The following is a 17289-nucleotide window of genomic DNA, read 5'->3' on the forward strand; positions in this document are numbered from 1 at the left end:
ATGGGGAAAGATTCGGAGGCATTTTCCAGAGTGACAGAAAAGACAGCTTGGTCATGGCAGAGCTGACCTGGAAGCAGAGTGATCTCAGCCTACTTTTGGTCTGACCAGGTTCTCTGGAAGGGAAAACGATGGCAAGGCTGGTATTACCTGTGAGGATCTGTCCTGTTTTCTGCAAGGAAGCTCCTGACCATATGGGCCACCTCTTTGTTGCACAGAACATCCCACAGGCCATCAGTTGCCATGATGAGGACATCATCTTCCTTAATGGCATGCAGAGCAAAGTCAAATACATTCACCTGGAAAGCACAGGAGTAAATCAGTGACAATTCCTGCAGTGTACCGGAGGGGTCAGGGAGATGAGTCTTCCCCTGAGAGATGACTTAAATGGTGGGACCAGGTTGCTTTGAATCTTCTACATCCTCTTGCTGCTATGCTTCTAGATTACTCTGTCTTGGGGATTCTCTGGGCAGCATGCAGAGGTATGGGGGATGGAAAAAGGACATGGCTAAGACCTGCCAGGTCTGTAAAAGGTGGGTGCTGTAGAGGAGGAGCAGCCTGTTTAATTCCCTCCTGCAATTCCCATGTGCTGCGACTGACCTTGGGAATGCAGGAGAGGAAAGGTTTGACTTCAATGTTGGTGTCGATGACTTTGAGTTGATGATCCCCCAGACCTCGAGAGACAGCCAGAGTCCCCAGCAAGCGAGCCTGGCCCCAAACAAAGCAAAACAGTATTGAAACATAAGATGTGGCACCTTTAAAGGCTGACGTGTGGCTTGTCCTGACTGATCTATGTGTTGCATTTAGGACCCTTCTCCAAGCATCACCCAGAACAGCCCCCGGAGACTTCAGAGATGCAGAAGCGATCAGAAGCAATGGCCTGATGGGGCATGGAGACAGCCTGCCTGCCTGCGGATGGCTCCCGGTGGCCTGTGGTGAGCTCTGGAGTTAATACTCTGGGTAACGCTACAGACCAGGAAGCCTGTGGTGGCATCTGCTCTTGATTTGGGGTGAGGAGGAAGAAAACTGGGTTGGTTCAGGGGGGCGTGGGGGTGGAAAAGGGGTCCTTTCCCCTGGCAAAGGAGGTTCTGCACTGACTCCTTGCAAAGGGGATGGCATGTGGGTTGTAGTGCTGGGGAGGTGATGGGGCTTTCTTCTTGACCCCAGCAGGCAGATGCTGGATGTGTGCAGTCATTGCTTCGCCCTGCCTCCTCCTTCCCTCTCCAGGCTCCTTTTCTCAGCCTCTCCTCGAGGAAGAGGATTTGTGGGAAAGGCAATAGTTAGAGCTGGAGGAGACAGTCCAAAGTGGGATCTGATGAAATGAGCCCTCATCTGAAATGAGTTCTCGTGTGCAAGGGGAGATGAGGAAAGGGCAGGCTGGCTCGGGGCTGATGTCTGCTCCGCTAGCAGGTGCTGCGGAGGAGGATGCAACCTCTGCTCTGGAGGGCTCTGGTTTACACTAACCAGGCAGCATGGTGTAGTGAAGGGAGCTGCTATATCGGGGCTGTGGGACTGTACCGGGCTGGAGAGCCCCAGAGCACTGGGTGCCCTGCAGCCCCAGTCTGTTGTAGTGCCCTGGAGCGTGAGTGACAGCGACGCTGAGGACCCCCAGCAGACTTGTCTCTGCCTTCCCAGTGTGTAAAGCATTAAGCTACCTGCTTCCCGTGACCATGGACAAGAGGATACTTGAGGTCGGCTTTCTCCACCGTCTTGTATCCCCTAGAACAGAGAATTCACCGTTGATTTGGGATTTGTCTGACTTGAAGGTACAACCCAGCCAGAGCATTTTGACCATTGTGGTGCCCCCATGCACCGAGGCAGGGGCAAGGTGACTTGCTGAAGCAGAGGCAGTGAAGATGACCTCTTGCTGAACGCCCAGATGTTTTTCCCTCTCCCTTTCCTCCCCAGCTTGTACCTCACAGGAGCCCAGAAGGACCACCTCAACTGTTCCCTAACCGCCCTGCCAAGGCCCCAGTCCTTCAGTCAGGGGGGAGTATGCTCACAGCATCCTTCACCTGATCTGGCACAGCTTTGCACCATCAAGCCCACCGCTCTCACCAGTGGGGCATGCCCCTTCTCCCTTCACCTCCCCATCACCATGAGCAGGTAAAGCTGCCCTGTGCCGCACCCTTATCCTCAGGCAGAAAGGACTCACCAGCCCTCCATGAAGTAATCCCGGTACAGGACCTTCTGGCCCACGTCATCTCCCTTCAACCTCCGTGGAAACTCGAAGCGCGTGAACTCGCCATCCAGGAGCTTGGGGAAGAGAAAAGCCTGGAGGAGGGAACGAAGGCATAAGGATGGACAGGTTCTGCTTCAGCGGAGTAGGGCACCAAAACTGCTTCTGCCTCGGGACTGGCACTCCCAGCAGCAGAATGGAGAACAGAATTGGGAAAGCACATCCCAAGGAGGACGTGAGCATCTTCCATACCAAAGGCTGTTGGTTGAATCTTGTCCCCAGCCCTCCTTGGCTAGTGCCAGATGACATTCTGGCCACACAGTGGCCTTCGAGGAAGGCTGGTGGTTGTCTTGCCACAAGCCCTCTCTGACCCAGCGGGGTGCTCGCAGCTGGATTGTCTGATGCACGGAAGGAGTCACTCACCAAGTGCTGGATTCGCTGCCTCTCTGTCGCGGGTGTGAACTCGCAGCTCATGGGCACAACGTTGTCCTTCAGAACAAGAATCGCCCTAGGAGGGGGAAGAGGCAAAGAGCTGAGCTCTGTCCGACACTGCAGCCCTCCTCTTACCGACGCCAGCCCCAGGGTCAGCCAGGTGTGGGACTGGGGGTAACCGATGGCAGAGCAACATCGGAGAATAGCTCTGCACCCAGGAATGTTTAAAAATGCCAGTGTATTTTAAATAACTCCATTGCAATTGCACTGTTGCAGCAGAGAGCCTGCCTGGTTTGACGATGGTGGAGCTCACTGCTAGAGGAACGGTGGGCCAAGGCCAGATGAGGAAGCTCTTTAGGATGCTTTGAAATCACCTTCCACTTTTAAACACCTTCCAGGCTGAGCTTACTGCTGCACTACCATCCCTTGAAATGCCCAAACCCTTCCAGGAGGCATGAGAGCATCCGTCCATCCAACAGGTCCTGTGGCAGGCAGGAAGGGAATGGCTGGGCTGCACATTTACCTTCCATAGGGTTAAATAAGATGCTGGAAACCTTGCTTATCTCCCACCTCTCATCCCCCCACAACTTCCCCCTTTTATTGTGGCTCACCTGCTGTCCCCAGCGTTAGCCACATACAGCTTTCCCTGGAAATAAAGGGCAGCCAGAGCAGTGCAGCCTCCCGTCTGGTTCGTAGCTTCCATCTCTTGGCCGATTACTTCATCCTGTTGGTTTAAACAAGCCTGGAGAGCGACGCGAGCTGGGCTGCTGCTTTCTGCAGCTGCCTTGTGCCTTCCAGCAGAAATCCAGAGCCAAAACTGATTGCAGATGGGCCATGGGAAACCAGCAAGGCAAAAGACCATGTTGCTACTGGACTAAGGACTGCTTTAAGAGCGTGATGGGGAGCTCTCACACCTGTACATGCTGTACGAGTCTGACAATAGCCACCCTCTAGCCCTAAAGAAACGCATCCCCTGGGCACAGTTTAGCAGAGATGCCGTAGCTTTGCTCTGGGTCAGCACTGCTGACGTGCAACAGATCTGAGGCAGATCTTGGGGAGCTGACCCAGTGTCATCTCAGCACGCTTAAAGGTATGGCCGAATGTTCCCGCCTGCTCGATGAGCTGCAGAACTGCAGACCTTGCGCACTCCAAGCAGCAGGGAGGGACAGACTGACTGCTTGGGGCAGCAGGACCGGTGCCCTGCATGGGCTACTCACGCATTCCTGGAAGGCGTTCTCCAGGGCTCCCACCACCAGGTCTTCGGCGTGGATGTGCTTCTCCTCCACGAACTGGGGGTCGCTGTCGCAAACACAGCGTCCGCTCAGATGCATGGGGGGACGGGCCTCTGTGATGCTTCCCACAACCTCCTCCAGCTTCTGCTTGATGCAGTAGTGCAAATAGTTGGAGGCGATGATGGCAGCTTCTGGGCCACCGTGGCCGTCAAACAGTGCCCAGTAGTAGCCAGTCAGAAACTGCAGTGGGGAAAAGGGACAAGACAATGAAGGGGAGCTTCAGCGAGGGGGAAACAGGGGCTGGAGAGAGGTCGTACAGAGGGCAGGCTTGCAGCCAGGACGTTGCTGTACGTGTTTTGCCTGGCTCTTCCACGCCAGCTACCCTTCCCTGCGGCCAGTTAATCCCCTGCGCAGCTCAAACTCACGTGACGCCCATGTGCTGCTCTGCCAGGCCCGTCATCTGAGCTCTGAGTGGCTGCACTCACAGCCAGCCGCCCTCCCGGGCTATTCCTCTGTGTTTTAGGGGAGATGGGGCTACTCTGTTTTACAAGAGGCGAGGCAGAGCCGCTCCCAGGTGAGAGCATCCCGTGTGCCCGGTTCATGCTGCTGTCCCTGAGCGATGACCACGCTCACCGGCCCTTGCAAGCAGAGTGAGGACAGTAAAGGAAAGGTGAAGGCACCGAGTAAAGGGCTTGGACAACCTCAGATGCTGCAAGGCATGGGTCACGGAAGTAGAAACGGCACATGTGGGCAGAGCTGGGCGTTTGCTGGCCAGACAGAGGGTACATGGGTCCCCTAAATGCATCCAAGGAAGGGCTTCAGGGCATGTAGGACTGATGGGGCAACCCCATGTTTCCTGGGCCCTTGGGTGCAGACCAGGGCTGGCAGCAGGGTGAGCACAGCCTGCCCGTGGGCCATACCTGCGTGGAGCACAGGATCAGCCATTCCTCGTCCTCCTCCAGGCCTGGCTCTCTCCTCCGGATAGAGATCTGACAGCTGGCTGCCTGGTCCTCGTTGAATTCCGACTTCTCGGCATTGATAACCCTGGGAGTACAAACGCTCCAGGTAAGGTGTGCGGATGCGCTGCACCTCGCCTGCTGCCGGCCAGCTGTGCTGGGTGCTCGGCAGCCATGGCAAACGGCTGCACCTTGCCCCGTCCTTCCAGCCCCATGTTCCCTGCTCCCTTTTCAAACTTGAGGATCTCTTTGCTAGGGACCTAAGTAACAAGTCCTTTATGTGTATCGGGAAAAAGCTTGGCCGGGGACACAGGGACGAGTGGTTTTGGAGCACCCTGGCCTCAGGCAGCTTTTGTCAGCAGCCCACACTGTGCTATTTCCTTGAAAACACAGTGAATTGCAAAACCACCACTGTTTTTCCTTCCAGCCTTGCTAATATTTGTCCCTGGATGGGAGTTTGCTCTCCTTGCACAGCTCAGAGATTTCTGAAATTCTGGCCTCCTCCCCCTTTGTTTTTAAGGTGCTTTGCTAGGAGCGAGGGAATGGACGCCTGGTGCCACTAGCCCCAGAAAACTGCCCCCCCACCCCAAACATCCTCCCTGCTGCCCCCTCCCTTCCCCCTACAAGGGAGGGTTTTCTGCCCGCCGCTGCCCAACACAGCAGCCCCACGGAAGAGCCCTGCCTGACCAGCTCCCTGCAACCAGGGAGAGGACGGGTGACATCCCAGCAGTAAAACTACAACGTAAAATCGTTGCATTAGGGGATGAGCTGACCTGATGCTGCTCTCAAGGCTGCCCCTGCCACTTGTCACAAGCAATGGTGACCTGCTCTGCGGCTGGCAGGGTGCAGGCAGCTAAATGCAGGCAGGGAGGTGGGCAGGTGTGTCACCTGCCACCGATGGGGAGGGAGAAGGGCCGAGGAAAACACGCCGCCACGTCAAACCTGGCGCTGCTGCCGTGTCTGGACGAGGACGCTGCTCCCCTCCTTGCAGGCAGAGGCGGGCGGGGGGGTGGGGACGATTTCTGCCTGCGAGCCGTCCCTCCCCAGGGGAAGGCTGAAGCTCCGTGCTTGGGCCGGGGCTGCAGCCGAGGGGAGCAGTGTGGGGGGAAGAAATGGGGTGCGACCACCCCCCTGGGCACCAACCCGGCAGTCCCCTAGAGACCCCCGCCCGCACCCACTACACCCCCCTAGAGCCCCCTAACCCCACGCAGACCCTGGACCCCCCCCCAAACCTGCACTACCCGCCTAAAACCCTAAAAGCACCGCGGGAGCCCCTCCAGCCCCGCACCCCCACCCCCCGGGGGTCTCCCGGAGCCCCTTCCCCGGGCGGCCCCGCTGCCGGCCCGCACTCACTCGGCGTAGCCCGCGCCCCAGGGCAGGGACAGCTCGGGTCCGGTGCCCCGCACGGCCCGCCCGCCCCGCGGGCTCTCCTCGACGCCGCCGCCGCCACGCAGGAACTTAGGCCGGCGGTAGCAGAGGGCGGTGGGCGGCGGGCCCGGCCCAGGCCCCTGGGCGCCCCCGGGCCGCTCCGCGGGGCCGCCCCGCCGCAACCGCCGCAGCCACTCGGCGGACATGGCGGGGCCCGGCTCGGGCACGCGCGGCGGCGCCGCCGAACTCCGCCAGGCGGCGCCGCAGTGCGGCCCCGGCGCGGCGGCTCCTCCCCGGGGCGGTGGCGGCTCCTCCCCGGGGCGGTGGCGGCTCCTCCCGGCGGCGGCGGCGGCTCCTCCCCGGGGCGGTGTGGGCGGTGGGTTCCAGACTCCGGAAGCGGGCGGTGCTGCCTGCAGAGCCGTTTCCTGCCCGGGACACGGCGGAGCCGGAGCGGAGTGGAACGGAGCCCAGCGGAGCCATGACTCACCAGACCGGCATCCACGGTAAGCGGCGCTCGCCGAGTCGCTGGTCCCTTCCCGCGGGGTGCCCGCAGCCCCCGCTGCCGTGCTGGGCTCGGCAGGGGTCAGACCCCACCCCCTGGGCTGCTTCTCTGCAGCCCCCGCGGGAGGCACCCAGCGGGGACGCGCCCTGAGCATCCCCGGCCCCGCCGCGTCAGGCTGCCGGGCGGTGTCGGTGTCGCGGTAGCGATGATGAGGGCGATAAGATGAAGCTTCCCGAAGGAGCTGGCAGGTTTTCCTGCGAGTAGCCGGGGGGAGGGGGCGCTGAGCGAGGCTGAGAGCATTTGGGCGCTCTTAGGAGGCGAAGGAGGGGGTCTGGCTCCGAGGATGCTGCCGGTGAGGGGCCCTCCTGCATCCTTTGTCTGGGCTGATGCTCCATAAACTCCCGTGGCACCGCTCGTAAAGACGCCTTCTGCTGCGGCAGCACCATAATCCACGCAGATCTGCTTCGCCGCAGCCCGACATCAGCCCCGGCCACATCTCCCCTCCTGCGGTGATGCTCGGCCCCGAGCACTGCGCCTCCTCCCAGGGGGATTGCAGAGAGCCTGAATAAATTCCTGCCTGACCACTGCTGTTGTATTTGGGGGGAAGCTCCCCGCTCTCTCTCTGCTCACTCCCTACAGGACCCGGCCAGTGCCCTGAGATGACGGCTTTTACGTTTATGGGTGCGTTTGGTGCGTGACTGTGTGTCCTCACGGTATTTCCCTCCTGCTCCCCACCGACCAACTCAATTAACAATATTAATCAGGAGTAGAGGTGCTGCATAATTTATGTAACCAAATCAATATGCGAGCAGGGATGTGAGAGCAGCTGTCTCTGAAGCCCTGGTCCGCACCAGTTGGGCGCAAATCCAGCACCGCTGTGTGCCCCGGGAGGGGAGCTGGGACGTTGGCCTCGCAACTCCCTTCCTCACGCCAGCACCTTTGCGCGAGAGTGTTGAATTTGTGGCTGCCATTCCTTCATGGCACGAGCATCCTTGTTGCTTGAGCGCTTGGTTGAGAGCATCCTTCCCTCTCAGATGCTCCTGGAGGAGCTGTAGTTGCGAAGCGGTCAGTGATGGTGCTTAGATGTTTCTCCTGCTTTGCCTAGGAGTGCTGATAGCTGACAACATTTGAGTTCAGATTCGTTGCTTCTAGTTTAAGCTGAGAAACTGAAGTTCAGGCTCTAGTTGAATGTTCCCTCTACTGTAAAAAAAAAAAAACAAACCCTAAAAAAAAAAATCAGTGGAATGGACCCCAGTGCCCATCTGAACTCCCGCTGTGCCGGCCCTGCTCTGCAGAGCTCTCCCGTGGGGTTTGGTGCAGACAAGGCCTGTCGCTCTGCCTGCGCCCCAAGAGGCTGCTGCCTGTTGCTTGCTGCCGTGCCCGTCCGCTCCTGACGCCGTCCTGCCTGGCACCCCCGCGGCTGCCGGGGAGGACGCGCTGGCTTGGCGAAGCCGTCGAGCTGCTCTCCAAGAGCACCGACCTTTGCTGGCCTTGGTTGCCCACCGCTTGGCAAACCCTGCCGGGACCAGCGCTGAGTCGCTGCGAGTTACGGTTGCCCGTAGGACGTAACGTGCTCGTCAGCAGCGCTCAGCTGGAAAGGGGAAGGGACTCGGACTTCCCCCGAGGAACTGCAGCCGGTGCAGGGTGGGGATAGACCCAAATGCTCTGCCCAGGCAGCAGATCCCCAAGCTGGGGGCGGTGTAAAAACCTCCCCGGGGTATGAAAAATAACTTGTGTTGGGTGGTCTTGCTCTCCCAGCATCTTGGACATCTCTGGGGGGCTCCTCTGGGTCCGCTCCTCCATCCCCGCTGCGCGGGCCCTCTTCCGGGAAGCGGCTGTTTCCTCTCTGAATGCAAATCTGCCCCTCCAACACCTGCGACCCGGAACTGGGGCGCTCCGGGCTTTGAGGGAATCAGCCCGGGGGGGGGGTGGGGTATTTCAGTCCTCCCCACCCTGGCACGGTGATGAAATTAATTCCTTTGCTCAGCAGACAGCAGATTTGATATCGGATGAGGAGCAGCAATCCCGCTGCTACCTTCATCCCGTCTGCTGAGACGCTGAGGTCTGTTTTTTGCTGAGGAGGAGGAGGGATTTTCCGCATCTTTCTGGATTCTGGGACCTTGTTATTTTTGTGTGCGTATCGCTTTGTGTTTTTTCGTTCTCATTTCTCCCCCGTTTGCAGGAAAGCATCTGCTCCCGGGAGAAATACGATTGGACCCGCCATCTGGTTTAGGGGAGGTTGCGGGCAAGCTGGCAGGAGGTTTTGGTTGACACTAAGCCAGATCAGTGTGAGAGCGGGGTGACCTGGTGACGGGGGAGCCCCCGGAGCAGCCCCCTACTGCGATGCTACTGAGTCATCCCAGCTTTTGGGGAGAAGCAGGTGGTCCCCGGGAGGGGGAGCGATGACAGCGAAGAGCCGCAGGTTCGGGGTGTTTAATCGGGGCTGAGCCTTTCACGCAGAGGCAAGAGGCTAATTATTTTTTTTTTTAGGTATCCGTGGCAGCTCCCTCGAAGGTGCTGGTGAGAAAAGCGGGCTGCCATGGAGACTGCCGGGCTGGGGAGGTGGGTGGAAGCTATCGAGGGTTGCTGTGGGCTTCTTGAGGCTGGAAACTTGCTTTTTAACTACAGCTGGGAGCATTCAATGAGTATTTTTGCAGTCCCTGTTCTGCCCTGAGCGGCGTTAGATGGGGACAGAGTTCGCTGTTTGAGTTTAAAACCTTAGGAAGGCGATGCTGAACCACGGCTTTGATGCTGGTGGGAGGTCATCTGCTTTCAGTTGCTTCTGAATGCTCTTCCGTGACTTCTGGGTAGAGAGAAAAAGCCTCTTAAAGGGGATTTTTTTTTCATCTAGAAAGTAAAGAAATCAAATGCATGTTGTTTCTTCAACCAAAAAACCAGAGGTTGGTGCCAGAAAGCTGGGGGAGGTGGCGAGACGTAGGGATGGGGAAGGACATTTGCTCCCGTCCACGGCTGAGCCTCTGCTTTGCCCCAGGTCTAGATCTTGCATTGAGAAAGCATCTGGTAGGAACAGCCGTTTGCTTCAGGAGAAGCGTAACTGTAATGCCTGCGGGCAGGAATAATGTCAGATGGGAAAAAAGGAGCAGAAAGGGGGGACCTGGGAGCTGCTGGGTCTGCAAAGGTCTCCTTCGAAAGCAGCTGGCTTCCTGGCTCTTCAGTGAGAAGAAAGCCGGAGAAGGAAGAATCTCTCTCCATCCACGGCTTCCTCGGCCCCTCTCCTCCTGCCGTGCCGAGAGGCAGCGCTGGCTCCCGAGGTGCCTGGCCACCTGAATTCGGGGGTGGCTTCACAGCTGGGATGCCGGGGGTAACCCCCTAACCGGGGACGCATCGCACTGTGCCGTCAGTGGAGGAGGAGGAGGAGAAGAGATGGCTGGTCCATGGCCCGTAGTGTCCACGGAGGACAGAGGGCACTGGGCTGCTGCAAGGATGGTTTTGAGGAGCCGGTCCCCGCTTGTCAGCTCTTTTCTGGGGCCAGCACCCAACCTGGAGGTTGACGCCTTGTTTGGGGCGATGGCCCGCGTCCCAGGCGGTGGCACACAAGGGTGACCAGAGTGGTGACCTGGGTGGAAGACCAGACAAACACCCTGAGATGTCAAACCCCTTGAAGTTAAGCACCTAAAATTGTGGAGTAGAGGAAGCCCCTTGGAAAGCACGCCTCAGGAGGCTCTAAATGCAGTGAGAGATCACTGCCAGGGTCTGTCCCTGGGTCCCCGTCCCCCCCAATGCCCAAACCAGTGCTCCCAGTGGTGGCTTTACTGGGCAGAGAAGAGGAACAGCAACCAGCAACTCCTGCAGGCAAAGCAGGACTGTGCATGCTTGGCTCCGGGATGCGGTGTCGCCGGCTGGATCCAACCCACGCTGCCTGCAGGGTGGGCGCTGCCTACCCCGGGGCGAGGGAAGGGCTGACTAACGCTGATCCCAGGTGCCAAAGGGGGGAAAAGACGGATCCCGGGCATAGACGTGGAAAATCGGGTGTTGAGAAGCAAACGGCTGGCGTCAGGCGGGTGGCTGAAAGTCTCTGGGCGGGATTTGCGATATGGACCAGGAGTCATCCGTGTGAAATCCTGCAGGATACGGCCCAGCCTCATGGAAAATTGGGAGAAAAGCTTTGGTTGTGTCCTCTCTTGCTCAGATTTCCGCCGCCGCCCCCTCTTCTATTTTCTTCTGACATCTGTAGCTTTTTCCCAGAGAAAAGATTCCCTGCAAGGACATTTTTTTTTCCCCGTGGTGAGAAATAAAATCCTCTTAGCGCTTAAACTGGCCGGCCACGGCCGTCAGCAGAAAAGCGCTCTGCAGCGAGCGGGTTGAGCGGGCGCTGCGTGACGGAGTTACACTGGGATAGACTGAAAAGGAGGAATTTTAGCAGCAGCGACAGCTATTTTGTGCCTGTTGTAGTTGTGCCCTTTCCTGGACGCCTCGGCGGGAGTCGGGCAGAGCTGCCTGTGTGGGTGGTGCAGGTGTAACCGTGTTTTATCCATCAGCATCTCAACTACTCTCTGGCCAAGCATCCCTGGAGCTTGGACAAGTTTTGCCCAGGTTTGTGGCTGGATTTTTGGCTGAGTTTCCCTGTTGCATCCCAAGCACGCTGCGCCCCAGATGGTGAAAGGAAAGCAGCCGCTTGGAGTCGCATCGACTTGAAGATTATGTCCAGGGAATGAAAGATTGATGGCCGGAGGCTCGGGTTTCCCGTCGGGAGGGCGAGGTGGCTTGATGTATTGAGAGAGGCATCTGTTTCAGGGAGCATGTATTATTGATCTGGGAGCTGGGCGCTGTCATCGTGTTTCGGGGGGATTGGGAAGGGTTGAATAAGCAAAAACCTGTTGCTCCCCCAAGGAGCGAGCGAGAGGACGGAGAAGGGAAAGGTGCAGGGGCGGCGGCGCGGCTGTCGCCTCCATCCCCATCCCCGCGGTGCTTCCCCGGGGGTTGCGCAGGCGGCTGCGCTGGCACCCTGGCATCCCCAGGGAGAGACCGGCCCGTTGCCATGGCTACGGCTGTCATCAACGCGTGGTGCCTCTGTCTCCCTCCAGCCTCGTTACAGCCTGGCTCTGCTCAGATTAGCTAATTGGGGCCGTAAACATCAAAAAAAGGCTCGGCTTTGGGGATGGCTTTTGTGGTGGGGTGGTGCCTGCAAGCACCATCTCGCTGCTCCATCTCGCTGCGTTCTTGGGGAACCGCGATGCTTTGAGCCCGGCACTGAAATCTCCGGGGAACTGACCCCGGCCGCACCCCGGGGCAGGGCAGCGCCTGCTCTGGCTGCAAACAGCACGTCCGTTGAGTAGGTGCAGGGGTCTGGCCCCCCGCTGGTCCCCGAGGTGCGTGAGGTCTTCAGGCTTTGGTCCGCGCCTGCTCGGTGCTGCCAAGAGGGGAGACACCACCGTGCCTTCCCACCATGAGCTCCTCTTCTCCTCTGGCAGCTTGCCTGCATGGTCAGGGCCACCTGAAGGCCACTGCTGGCCATACTGTAACCTCCCGGCCACGCCGCGAGCCGCCCAGCCTGGGTGCCCTGGTGCCGACGGCCGGCTCTGCTCAGCCCTCCACCCCAAACGGGAGGCAGGTGCCCCTGGGCAGGGAGGTTTTGTGGTGCAAGGGGACCTGGGACACACTGTTAGTAGGCTGCTAAATGCAGGTGGCTCATGAATAGGGGACAACTCTGCAGCCTGCGAACTGGTGCTGCACGACTCGGTGGCTAGAGGCGATTTTTGGGCTGTCATGGGAGGGTGGCTGAGGAGGCACGGGTGCTTGTGCCCACCATGTCTGTCAGGAGGGCCGGTGGCAGGGCTGCCTTGTAGGAAGGCCAGAAGGTTCCTCAAGATGCCACTGAGCTCACCCTGCCTCAAAGCAGCAGCATCGTGGGAGGGTTTCTGGAGGTTTTTCAGGGCAGGGCTGGAGACATGGTGTCCTTTGCGGGATCTGATCACCCTCATTGTGAGATTTCCCAGATGCCGAGGTGGGACCTGATGTTTCTGGCTGGAAAACCAGTACAATCTGTTCATCGTTTTTCTTCTCTCCTCTGGGCCAACCAGCCCCAGTTCCTTTGGTTGCTCCTGCACGCTGCGCCTTCTGGCATAGGAGCCATCCGTCCTGTGCCTCGCTCCTTGCATGATGCTGAGCCTGGACATGCTGTTCGTGCTGTGCCTGCAGCCTTGTCAGCAGCAAAAAACGTGGTCATGCTCTTGTTCGTGCCTTCACGAATGACTTTGCCCGCAACAACATGAAGCAATTAACCCGAACTTGGCTTGCAACCCACCTCTCTTCTCTGGGGCTGCTGGACCCTGCCCTGCGTCAGTGTAGCTGGTCCTTCTCCTAGTTACGATACTTTCCTTCCTATTGAATTTCACCCCATTTCTTTTTTTTCCAGCCCGTTTCTCCGGTCTCCTGAGAGAACGGTGAATTCTTCTCCAGCGCGCGCTTGCATCTCCTCTAGCTTCCCACCTTACGGCTGCAGAAGGCACTACTGCAGTTGCCAGAAGTGTTTGTGGAAATGTGGACTAAACCTGGAGCCACCACAGGTCCCCAGGAGACCTTGCTCGATCCAACCTCTGATACCTCCCAGAGTGAGTTATCCGTGCAGTTTTGTGCCGGTGCTGTAGAGGTTCACCACCACCATGTTTCCCAAGGTGGCTTCCAACACTTGGAGACATTTAGAAAGCTGAGCGAGACCCTTGAAGCCCACAGGTCTGTGACTCTGCTGGAGGAAGCTAGGTTGATCTCATGCAACTTGGTCTTGGTAGATCTCCACTGGCTGTAGCCTATCTTGGGTTCGTTTGTGGATTATTTGTTCCAGGATTTTCCAGGAACCCATGTCTAGAGGGTGAGTTAGACTCGCGGGTCCCCCTCTAGTCCTCTGCCGCGTTGCTCCTCCCTTCTCCATCCAGACACAAGCATGGTGGCAGCTGGCCCCGTGCGTTGGCCATGCTGATGTGTGCCCAGCATCTTCTTTCCCACCTCGCCTTGTTGTCAAATGCAGAAGGAGACGAACCAGAAGAAGAAGCTGATTTTTGTGGTTTCCCCACACGTGAGTTTTTCAGCCCTTGAGTTGGGTCCTGGAGACTTCCCAGCATGGAGATGCCTCGGGGCGGAGGTACCGCTCGCCTCCATCTCCAGGGTAAGGTCTCCTCCTTGCCTTTCTTCCAGAGCTGGCTGTGGGCTTTTATATTAATATTTCAGGCACGCAAGCCATCTTGTCAAGTCTGCTCTGCCAATTAAGTCGTAATCATGCTGTAATGAAGCAGTCGCTGAGCTCATGTTGAAAACCTCCGCTAGCTTCTTCCTCTCCCTCCTCGCTGACTCCTGGCACTGCTTCGTGGGAGACAGAAGGGGACGTCAAAGACACCCCGGTGATTTTTTCATTTAAATGAAAATTGCTTTTTTATTTTTTATTATTTCAGCCGGATTAAAGCTCGGAAGCCCGCTCTGCGTTATTTGCAAGCTCTGCCGCTGTCTCCTCTGGAAAGCGTCTCCCTCCTTGGCAGACTTGGTGGTATTTCCCACCGTGCGCTCGGCTCCTCCGGCAGCGTCTGTGCTTCTCCCCGTCCCCTTAAAGCCCTCTGTACCTACACAGGTCCCAGCGCCTGGCCTCACTTGTCAATCACTCAACTGTCAATCATCCCAGCTGTCAATCCAATACTTTCGGGCATTCCTAGCATTTCCAGGTGGGCTGGGGGGGTTGCATTTGCCCAGACTCCTGATTTTCCAGAGCCCTGTGTGTCCTTGGGCTCTGGGAAGGATGGGGTCGGGCCGGAGGGATTTGCAAGCCCGTTAGCGCTGCAGAGCTTTCCTCTTTCTCCCCCGAAGTTGATGCTATAGAAACATCCAAGACCGATGTTATTCTCTCCTGTTGTGGCAGCGCAATAGGGATTGATGACACTTAATGCTTATCAGGAGCTTTTGTCTCCCGCACAAGGTTTCCTGGGTGTATAAATGTCTCTTTTTCTCCTCCTCTTCCGCCTCATGCGTTTGCAATAACCACAGATGCTGCCGGAAGGAAAGAGCCGCTCTCAACAGGGAAAGGGGCTAAAAATATCGGAGCAGCCTTGGATGGGAATGGCGGGAGTGGGCTGAGCTCCCAGCTGGCGCTGGGAGGGTGAAGGTCTGCACTGGGAACTGGGAGAGCCACATGCCTCGATGCTGGTGGAGGGAGAAGGATGGTTTGCTCGTGGTGGGATTGCCCCAGCAAACCCTCTAAAATGCCATTAGGGACTGATGTGCCCTTGCTGGGGTGTCTGCATGCCCGTACCCGCGGGGTGCTGCTGGGGTGGCACCTCTGGGTTTGTATGGGAGCGTGGCTGTTTGCAGGATACCAGCCTGGGAGCTCTTCCTCATTTGTGCCCCTTCCCGTGGGAGGAGAAACCATCCGGACCTCCGATCGGGGCAGGCTTTGAGCTGGTGGGGCAGATGCATCTCAGATGTATCACTTGGGGGGCACAAGCAGGAGTTCCCCGGGGGGGCTCCCCGGGACACCCCTGTCCCCCCTTCTCCCTGGGGGCTGGGGGAGCTGGGGGCAGTGCCCCCGCCCGGGGTCTGCCTCCCGGGGACAGAGGGCACCCGCATGTGACAGAGCCGGTGGCCCCACGTGTCCCTGGGTGAGTGATGGCTAACGTCCCCCCGCAGCGATGCGGGGGGCTGCGCCGAGGGGTGGTACCCGCTGCCGCTGGGACTGAAGGGGAACGGATACGGCCCCTGCCGGCAGGGGATGGCTTCTCCGGCCACCGCACCTTTCCAGCTGACGTAGCGACGGCTGTCTTTGCAAAGTGCCTTGGCCGTGGGTGCTCTCAGGCTCCAGGGACCAAAGCAGGGCCCCTTCCTGCTGCGGGCTGCCCCGGCATGGGGGTCGGTAACGGGGAGGTGGTGCAGCACAGCGCCGGGAGCGGGGGTTGCTGACGGCGACTCCGAGCATGGGTCCTGGCGTCGACTAAGAGGGGCGTGTGCCCGGGTCTCTAATCTTTGCAACGCCGGTTTCTTTAGTATTTCTAACAAGCGCAGAGCTGCCTGTGGCTTTGAACTCGCAGGACCCCCTTGGCTGCGTGGCCGCATCCAGGAAGGGGCTCGGGCACGCAGTCGAAGGGGCTTTCAGGGGGAGCTGGGCTGGGAGATGGCTGGGCGCTCCCTGGGCTGGGAGATGCTCCTTGTCGGGGGGCTTGGCCCCTCCAAGCTGCATCTCTTGGGTGTTGCCTTCGCATGTAGAATGTCCCGGGCGGGATGGGGAGCTCTGCACTGGTGATGCTTTTGGGGTGGGCAGATTAAGCCTCCGACCCTTCAACGTCCGCTGCCCGCTGTTGCCTCCTGGTAGGATGCTGAAGGCTGCTTGCCGGTGCCTGGTGCTGGGGGAGAGGGGATGAGGAGGAAGGTGGCTCCCCAAAACACTTCCTAAAAGCCGTCAGCAACCAAAACCCTGTCAGCTCTGGAGCAAAATCCTGGGGCTGTTGCCTTTCCCTTCTCCAGGGGCTCGGCTTCAAACCAGTGCCTCCAGTTTGGAGCCGTGCTGGTCCCCGGCCTCCTCAGGAGCAGCATCCCCGCTGCGTGTCACGAGCCCGGGACGTCACAGCCTGTCGGGACATCTTCCAGCCACCCCTCATATGCAAAGCCTGCCGCTCTGTAAAGCAAATAAACTTGTCACTTGAGCTCTCCTCGCCTGCACCGGCCAAGCCATCGTCTAAATTTGGGTGATTATGTTCACCCAGGCCAAGTATCAAGTTCTCTGGATCACATGCGCTCCCAGCTGCTATTTAACTCTGACGCCTCGGGGAGACGCAGCACTTCCCTCCCAGCTGTTTGGGTTTTGTATTATTATTTTTATTATCGTTTTTTTGGCACCAGAGATTTTTCTTTTTTTTTTAATTTTTAAACTTCTATCCTGCCAAGTTGCTCCCCTCCCTGGCCGGTCGCCGAGCAGCCCAGCGCCTGCTTTGACTGCTAAATCTGATCACGATGTTTCTGGTTCTTTCAGCCACCACGGAATTAAGGGACTTTTTTGCCAAAGCCCGAAACGGTTCAGTTCGGCTCATCAAGGTCATCATTGAGGACGGTAAGTCCCGTTTTTAAGTGCTTTGATTTATGCCATGTCGGTTCTCTGTTTTGCCTCTCCTCCTTTCCTCTTTGCCACTGTGGTGCCAGCTCGTGTTTTTGGAAACCCCAAGGAAAATCCTGCTGGGGCTCCCTGGCACGCGGCAGCCCGGCGCTGAAATCCAAGCCCAAAATCTGGGTGTGCTGGTGAGCAGCTACTGGAGCTCCGGGGGAGAGCAGCGACTTTGCGGGTGGACCGACGCCAGCGTCCAGGATCGGTGCTGAGCTCTGGGAGGCTTTTGCTGCCGCTGTGTCGAATTTTATTATGGGAGCCCTGCGAGAAGCTGCTGCGGGTGCCCTGGGACCGTGGTCACGGTCTATGCGCAGCACCTCCCTTCTTGGACGTGGCATCCCCCGGCAGGCAAGGAGACGGGCTGGGCAGGGGGGTGCTCCTTGGTGCGGGGCTCAGCACGGGGCCCCGGTTGCATCCCGCGGGGGATGCTACGCTCTGAAACCCATCCTGTCCCAGCCCCTGCTCCTGCGCACGGGGCTGCCTTTAGCCGGCTTTGCAGGCTGGTGCCAACCTGCCCGCGTTTGCCCCAT

General features: G+C 58.5%; 3 protein-coding genes across 11 annotated transcripts in view; 2 read left to right on the top strand and 1 right to left on the bottom strand.

Annotated features, from left to right (window-relative positions):
• The window catches only part of WDR82 (WD repeat domain 82), a 24908-nt gene extending 21624 nt beyond the window's left edge, over positions 1 to 3284 (top strand). The window contains exon 10 of the transcript XR_012675044.1: positions 805 to 3284. The gene's annotated coding sequence lies outside the window, so the exon portion shown is untranslated. The remainder of the gene's footprint in view (positions 1 to 804) is intronic.
• The window catches only part of PPM1M (protein phosphatase, Mg2+/Mn2+ dependent 1M), a 9758-nt gene extending 3371 nt beyond the window's left edge, over positions 1 to 6387 (bottom strand). Inside the window, exons 1-9 of one of the 2 annotated variants that reach the window (XM_075159128.1) lie at positions 6150 to 6385; positions 4761 to 4884; positions 3826 to 4080; positions 3220 to 3332; positions 2600 to 2684; positions 2153 to 2271; positions 1653 to 1716; positions 598 to 705; positions 148 to 296 (exon numbers count right to left, since the gene is read on the bottom strand). In XM_075159128.1, coding sequence (XP_075015229.1) covers positions 148 to 296; positions 598 to 705; positions 1653 to 1716; positions 2153 to 2271; positions 2600 to 2684; positions 3220 to 3332; positions 3826 to 4080; positions 4761 to 4884; positions 6150 to 6370 — 1238 coding nt within the window. In that variant the 5' untranslated portion in view covers positions 6371 to 6385. Of the gene's footprint in view, positions 1 to 147; positions 297 to 597; positions 706 to 1652; positions 1717 to 2152; positions 2272 to 2599; positions 2685 to 3219; positions 3333 to 3825; positions 4081 to 4760; positions 4885 to 6149 lie in introns of both variants that reach the window. The other variant, XM_075159130.1, reaches the window with a different exon arrangement.
• Positions 4805 to 17289, top strand: part of TWF2 (twinfilin actin binding protein 2) — a 27963-nt gene continuing 15478 nt past the window's right edge. For 2 of the 8 annotated variants that reach the window (XM_075159131.1, XM_075159134.1), the window contains exons 1-3: positions 4805 to 4905; positions 13043 to 13238; positions 16631 to 16708. In XM_075159131.1, coding sequence (XP_075015232.1) covers positions 13166 to 13238; positions 16631 to 16708 — 151 coding nt within the window. In that variant the 5' untranslated portion in view covers positions 4805 to 4905; positions 13043 to 13165. Of the gene's footprint in view, positions 4906 to 6526; positions 6668 to 13042; positions 13239 to 13271; positions 13496 to 16630; positions 16709 to 17289 lie in introns of those variants that run through there. The other 6 variants (XM_075159133.1, XM_075159136.1, XM_075159132.1 and 3 more) reach the window with 5 other exon arrangements.

The sequence above is a fragment of the Calonectris borealis genome, chromosome 10 (assembly GCF_964195595.1).
Source record: "Calonectris borealis chromosome 10, bCalBor7.hap1.2, whole genome shotgun sequence".
Lineage (NCBI taxonomy): Eukaryota > Metazoa > Chordata > Aves > Procellariiformes > Procellariidae > Calonectris > Calonectris borealis.